Raw genomic sequence first — 7,722 nt, 5'->3', positions numbered from 1 at the left:
GTAATCTAGTGTTTGGTACATCCGTGAGAAAATTTCATTTGCTAGTAGAATTTAAAAATTTATGTGTATGCTTTGTACAATACTTAAAAAGATGATCCTATTTTAATTCACAGAGGTAGAATTTTTGCATAACAAAATGATGAGCTCAGTAAGGCACAAATATGGCATTATATCAATATCTTTCGGGGACTTCCCTGGCGGTCCAGTGGTTAAGACTTTGCCTTCCAATGCAGGGGGTGTGGGTTCGATCCCTCGTTGGGGAGCTAAGATCCCACATGCCTCAGGGCCAAAAAACCAAAACATAAAACAAACAGAAGCAATACTGTAACAAATTCAATACAGACTTTAAAAATGATCCACATCAAAAAAAATCTTAAAAAAATATGTATCTTTTGAGTGGACATGAAATAATGGCTTTTACTCCTTTGTGCATACCTGTCACAATAACGACTATCATTGCTATGTTTAATATGTCCCTGGTGCTTTAAATAATCTGCTCACTTAAGATAACTTTATGACTTATTATATTCTCATTATATAGAGCACATAACATGCGATGGTATGTTGAATGGAATATAGTAGTCTCATTATCCCTATTCTAAAGCTGAGAAAACTGTACTATAGGAAAAAGAAAACAATTGCCCTAAATCATGCATGAAGTTGAAGGAAGACTAAGGAGATGCTGAGCTAAGAAATGTACTGGTCACCTGAGAAGACAAGAGTAACCCACAAGAGAAGATGCAGCAAGACTGTCATTTTCAGACAGTTTTACTGGCATAAGTATGTTCAGCTTATTACATTTATCCCTTTTATTAACAACTCTGAGGACCAATGATGTCCCTAACAGTGTGCAGGATACTGGGTGGGAATACGAAGTGTAGCTGGAGAGTGAGCTGAGTACGGTACCTGATGCAGATGGAGATCCCTTTCCTAAGCCTGGTAAGACTATGCTGTTCCACTCCCAGGTTTGCTAAGACCCTATACTGCTCTGCCTCCCCTTTGGCCTCCTCTTGTCCCTGCTTGCTCAACCACAAACATGGCCAGGAATTGTGCGTCCCTGCTGCTCCAGAGCCTGTCCCATGAGAAAGGAAAGGCGAAAAGTCCTCAGTTGTACACTTTCATGAAGTCTAAATTGAGAAGTGGGGAGCTGAGCTGCTTTGCCCAGCTTTCATCAGGATGCAAGAAGGCCTTGGAGTTAGATAAAAGTTATTCTCCATCAGAATATTTGGGGTCCTCTGGTTTGTTCCATTTCTTTCTGAACTTGAGACCTCAGGAATGCCAAATTCCAGTGCTGTTTTGGGGAGTGTGTGAAGTTTCTTGTCTCTGTTCCTAGAGGCTGATTGGGACATTTGGGAATCTATGTGCCTGTGTAACCCCAAACATTCCAACCCATGGCTGTTTACAGATCAATATCATGATGGAGAAGGGGAAGGACTGGGAAGTCCTGTTCCTGAGACTCGTTCTTTAATGGATTTTCTCAATTTGTAAAGCCCCTCAGTATTTGTCAAGTTCCTATGCTTTTGTATTTGCTTTTTTGAAGGGCTGTATTCATCCTGACACAAATGAAGGCAGCTGAGATGGTAGAGGGTGTGCAAGGCCACTGTCAGACTCCCTCCCTAACCTTCCTCTGCCTCAAACACTCAAAGTCAGCTCTCAATCAGAACTGGAGAACCTCTTCTTTTCTCTAAACCCAGTTCCAGGACTACTGCATCCTTTCCCCCAATGCAGCAGAGACAAAAGAAAACACTCTTTTTTAGAAGAAACAATTTACTTGTGAAGAATGAACTTTGCTGTTTTTGAGAGAGACCATTTTGTTTCCAGAAGATGCCTTACCCCAAGGCTTCCTTCCATATTCTGTTCCCAATGGGACTCCCTCGTGTCAGCCTCTTGCTGGACTAGGACCCTGGAATTCCACAGGGCCAGCTAGCAAGAGGGATGCCTGAGATGACAGAAGATATGAATCACCTTTCTGAAGAGAGGGTGGGGCTGGTGTCACGTGAGTGCCTTTCAGGTGAGCTCTGCAAACCAAAAATAGGAGCCTGGGTGTGTCCAGCGAGAGTGGAAGCAAAGAGAGAGTGGAACATGCTGAGTAGACTGTTCCATTGGGAAGAGATTCTTTCAAGATTAATGCCCAGGAACTAGAATTCGAGGTCGGAGGTTCAGTGACACTAATAGTAAGGTCCATGTGTGTAGAGCGGTGTCATTTTAAAGCTCTTTCACACACATTGCCCCAGGCAATCATCACAACAATCCTGGGACTCTCCCAGACACAGACTATGAAACTTAGGGAGGTTAACTTGTCCGAGTCATTACCCCAAATTTTGCCACCAAAACAGTCATTGTTCCACCACGTCTCACATTGTCACTTGGTGGGTAAGTGCCATGGCCCAGCTTTCACATGGATGAGCAGAGCGTGGGTTAGAAGTGTCCCAGGTCCTGACTTCTTTGCTTTCTTGCTCTGAGTGTCTCCTCTGGGGGGGCCATTATTTTCTGAGAGTACAGGCTGTAGGAGGTGACATTGCCAGCAATTATAGACCTGGGACTGTATGGAAAAGAGAACTAAGATCAAACCCGGGAAGGCCCAGGATTAGAGAGCAGAACCTTACCTTTCATAGCTCCTGCTTTTTTCTTCCTGCTTCTGTGTTGCTGCTGAAAGACCAAAAAATGAAAGAGTTCAGGAGCTATTTTGTGCGTTTCTCATACTAAAGAAGCAACAAACATTATTAATGAAAAACGTTTGTGACTTTTTGCATTATTTGAGGTCTCTGTTATTTCCATATTATTCATTGTTAAAATAGATCCAAGTATTTTCTACTGATCCTTCTTTCTCAAAGAATTTTTACTAATTCGCAGAAAATCTTTCAGAAGTATAATACACAAGGACTTCCCTGGTGGCAGAGTGGTTAAGAATCCGCCTGCCAATGTAGGGGACACGGGTTCAAGCCCTGGTCTGGGAAGATCTCACATGCCGTGGAGCAACTAAGCCCGTGTGCCACAACTACTGAGCCTGCGCTCTAGAGCCCGCGAGCCACAACGACTGAAGCCTGCATGCCTAAAGTCCATGCTTCGTGACAAGAGAAGCCACTGCAATGAGAGGCCACTTCACACCACAAGGAAGAGTAGCCCCCGCTCGCCGCAACGAAGACCCAATGCAGCCAAAAATAAAATGTAAATAAACAAATAAATTTATTCTTTAAAAAAGAAGTATAATACACAGAAATTGCAAGTATCTTCAACATACAGCACAGGGAAATTTCACACACTGAATACATTGGGAAACTAGCACCCAAGTTAAAAGTAATAGATTTTGCCCAGGACGTAGCACGTTTCTTATGTTGCCTTCCAGTTGCTACCTCAGAGCAGCTCTCCTTCTCCTCCCCGAGGGTAGCCACTCTGTGACTCTAACAGTCCTGCTTATTTCTGACAGGCACACTTTTATGCCTCTTGTGTATATTTACTCATTGAATCCTGAGAATAATCCTATGAAAAAATACTACTATTGTCCCCATATTAAAGATGAGGAAACTAGGGAGCTTAGTGTTTGTGTTATTTGTCAAGGTCACACTGCTATTAATAGCAGAGCTGGGATCCAGTGCCATGAACCCTGGCTCCTTCTCACAGAGGTTTTGAAAATCCTAGAACTCTCCTTTCACTTGTGCTCTCTTCCTATGGCTTTCACTCTAACAGAAACCTTGAAGCTGGAAACGTGCACAGAACCAGAGCAGCTGTGTGGCTGGTCAGTGAGCTGGAGGGACTGAAGGTATGTATAAGGGAAGAATGGGTCAGTAAAGCAGGACTGGGGAGAAGGCGGGAGGAAGGTGCCAGGATCGGCAGTCAACACCATATGTCACCAGCTTCCCTCGAGGAGATGACTCCTTCCCACAGGTATTTGCCCCGACCACTCTTTCCTGGTGGGTATAAATCAGTTACACCTATGACATCAGGACTAACCATTCTCCATAATTTCCAGGACTTCCCTCAATTCCATGGAATTCCACCTTTTGACAAGCATTTCCTGCAATGAAAGTGGTAGGACTGTTCCAAAGGACAAAATGGACAAATACTAGTCTGAAATAAATTTACATAGAAAAAAATAAGAATGTAGGTTTCAGAACTTAAAAATCTCAAGAAGTTTTCTCTCATAAGAATTTAATAAATAAAACAATGCAAATTTAATGAAATGGAAAGATGAATATTTTCTAAATTTTAAGACAGTGTTAAGTATAAATATATATGAAAATATAAAAATAAGATACAGAAATAAATAAATAAATAAACAAATAAACAAAATAAATAAATAACAGGGTAGTCATTGCTTAGGGGCTGATGCCCCTGAAGCTGAATAATTTTAACATATACTTGCTTATTACTACTGACAGAGTATTAGCTGAATTAATACAATGAATTCTGTGATTAAAATTGAAATAAGAGCCTTCTGAAATGACCAAACACATATGTGCAAGGGTGATATGGCATCTTAGTCAATGAGAATCATTTCAAGGTGACCCCAGGTCTCTATCCATAATTCTTATCCTTTCTTGCAAGTTGGTTGATGAAGACAAGGATCTCATGATTTCCACTCTGACAATTTCCCAGGCACAGTCACTGTATTTCTTCTCTTTCAGGTAGAGATGGATTCCATGGAAGTATCTCTTCACGGCCAGTGTAGGGCCCGTCACTCCCAGGGCAGTTTCTTCATCTCCCATCACCTGCACCAAACAGGCGTCCAGGTCCTCCAGCTGCTGATGGAGTCCAGCGTGGAGTTTGTCCAGGAGGGAGGTGTCCCAGGCGGCAGAGGAGCGCTCTGTGTGGAAGAGGCGGAAGATCTGCTGGAGCATCTCGTGGAGGACAGAGGTGGCCTGGGCCTTCGGGAGCTGGCTGCCATCCACCGTGTCCTGGGGGAAACCGAAGTCTTTTCTATCCTTCAGACAGAAGTAAGGGGGGATTCTCCTCATTTGGCCCAGAAGCATGAAGTTCTTCCTGCTAATCCGCACGTGGTTCTGAGACAGGTCGCAGCCCAGAGATCCACCAGGGCCGTAGCTGAACATCACCAGGGCAGTCAGTAGAGAGAGCATGAAGGCCATGGGGCAAATGAGGCTGCTGCTGGCCTGGCTGAGACGAGCGTCTGGAGGAAACTTGCGGGTAGGTTCTCTGATGACATTCTTTCTAAGCAAGGCCATTAAATAGGGAACACAATAATTTTCATTTTCTAAACATTTCTATACACTTTTACTTCCTTTTTTGATTTTCACTTATGTATTCTCAATATGGTCTACGATGATGTCATCATTCTAAACTGTTAATTTTGCAAGAAGTTTAATTTTCCTGTAATTTCAGGTGTGCCCATCCAAATGGATATTTATTAATCAAATGAGAAATGTTTTTGTCTTAAAGTCAGAAGTGATGTAGGTTTCTAAATACACACATTCTATATCTCTTTCATGCATAAATGTTGGTCTTCTCTGTTCCAGGAACAAATTTTTAGCCCTGATCTTAGGTTCCATTTTTACCTCTTACTTTACATAGGAAGGTAGGCTCTCTCAGCCGTATGGTTTCTGTATTTGCTTAGGGATTTACCAGATCACTCTGGCATAAGCTCTTTGAAACAAAAGATGGGTTTTGTTTAGTGTTTGACTTAGAGAGGAAGCTGATTATTATGAGTCCATGAGCTTCTCCCATGTTTCCTTTCCTTCTAGAACATGTTCCTTCATGTCCATGTGGTCATGCTTCAGGGGACCACGAGGACTATTATAGATATTGTCCTTTCTTTCCACCATTTTCTTACTGGAGACCTATAGTCCTCCACAGGCTGGGCCAATACCCCCACCATGAATCCTGGTTCTTTTCAGGAGAATATGGGTGTGGAGGTCCTAATTCCAAGAGAATTGTATTTCCCCAGCAGCACCTCACTCACAAGGGAGAGATCACATCTAGTCACACCCTCTCCTCTAGAGTGACAGAGTCCCCTTCCTAACATCCTAGACTCCCTCCCTGAGGGCAGGCTCACCACATCCCGAGGACTGTAAAAATCTGTTTGCTGTGGAGGGGCTTGTTTATTTGTTGGGAAAATAATTCATCTTCCAGGACCCTCACCCTTGCCCCTGGAGTGTTTGTGTGAAGGACCCTAGTCCTCAGTGGTGACCTCCTCCCCTCCTGACCCGTCTCCTCCAGTATCAGAAGTGTCAGCAGCCCTCAGATGCTGAGAGCAAAAGTGTGTTTTCTCTAAGGAGGTGGAGGAATTATCCAATTCTAATCATTTCACCCTGAGTAGACACATAATGTTTATTTTGCCAAATACAAATTTTATTATTCAACTATTTTACTAAAACTAGTCAACACTTGTTATGCTCAAAGTTTCTGAGCTGGGGGCAGAGAATTCAGCGATGGTGTTGTCTCTCATTAAAGTTTATGTCACAGAAACCAGTGAGGTTCAGTTGTTCATTCAGTCAGTTGATGCCACTGGGCTTCTCCCTTCCTCTGTCTCTGTCTCCCTCTGAGAATGCAGGGCAGCGAGGCCCAGGATTAGGTCAGAGAGAAATCGCCTTCTTTCCTTTACTTGTGTGTAATTTTTCATTTAAAGTTTTTGTAACTTATATTCACTTAGCGACTTACTGGACAAGATTTGTCTTGCTGCTCCTGCATCAGTTCTAATTCATGATGAGGTAAGAACAATAAAGGGAGGTAAAGAAAGGCAAAGGGGCTCCAGTCTCTATCATTTTCAAACTTTAGATTTTTTGTTTATCACTGCAACTGTCCTAGAAAGTAAAATTCGACAGCTGGCTTGTGGGCAAAAAGAAAACAAATGTGAGTCTGAATGTCATGAATGAGAAAGAAGGGAAGTGATTTTCCCCTGACACAATGACAGATTCTAGGTTAGCAAACTTCAGGGCAGCACAGTTGGGGACGAGGCTATGTCAGAGGAAAAGGATGAGGCCAATGTGCAAAACAGAAAGGCAGGAACATGCTTGCTTCTGCCAGAAGCTCAGAAAAGACCAAGTCCTGGGTCAGTGGACTGCCTTCAGCTTCGCAAGACCAGCTCCCTCATTTTTCTTTCATTTAATCCATGTATGATCAGTTTTGAGGAGAGAGGGAAGAAGTCACACCCACCAGCTCACAAGTGACTGGCAACCAGAACCCCAGTTGCTAGAACACTAACCCTGTCTGGGAGGATGAGCAAGATCAGTCTTGCTGAGCATCCGTCTGGGTGATAGATCCACTCAGGCAATGAGAAGGGTACTTTAAGAAAACTAGAATTAAAGGAAGGGAATTAGATGATTCCAAAAGATCCTGATCTTATCTGGTTAATAGTAATCGTGATATTAAAAAGTAATAACTGAATTTTATTGCTTGCTACTAATGGACTAGCCACTTTCTAAGTTCTTTAAAATTTAGGGACTTCCCTGGCAGTCCGGTAGTTAAGACACCGAGCTTCCACTTCAGGGGGCACGGGTTCGATCCCTGGTCGGGGAACTAAGATCTCGCATGCTCCGTGGCGCAGCCAAAAAGCAGAAAAAAAAAATTAACTCAACCCTCTCAATAACCCTATTTGGATCAAACTCACTTATACAACTGGAGAGAAATATAAATCTGGACCAATGAACTGTTCCAAATGTACCAAAGATACAAGGGCAAACCTTAGGGTGTTTACAATGATTTTTCTGAAAGCGCCCATTAAAGAAAGTGAAGGCTGCACATGAACATGATATTTAGGAACCAACGAAA

At 42.9% G+C, this 7,722-nt stretch overlaps 1 protein-coding gene across 1 annotated transcript; it reads right to left on the bottom strand.

Moving 5' to 3' along the window:
- Positions 1-4,496: 4,496 nt before the first annotated feature.
- Positions 4,497-5,087, bottom strand: LOC103009118 (interferon omega-1-like). Its single transcript, XM_007176815.2, has one exon. The coding sequence runs from the start codon at positions 5,082-5,084 to the stop codon at positions 4,497-4,499; it is 588 nt and encodes a 195-aa protein (XP_007176877.2). The 5' UTR covers positions 5,085-5,087.
- Positions 5,088-7,722: the final 2,635 nt, after the last annotated feature.

Source organism: Balaenoptera acutorostrata, chromosome 6 (genome assembly GCF_949987535.1).
Source record: "Balaenoptera acutorostrata chromosome 6, mBalAcu1.1, whole genome shotgun sequence".
NCBI lineage: Eukaryota > Metazoa > Chordata > Mammalia > Artiodactyla > Balaenopteridae > Balaenoptera > Balaenoptera acutorostrata.
This window is presented reverse-complemented; position numbering and strand designations above follow the sequence as displayed.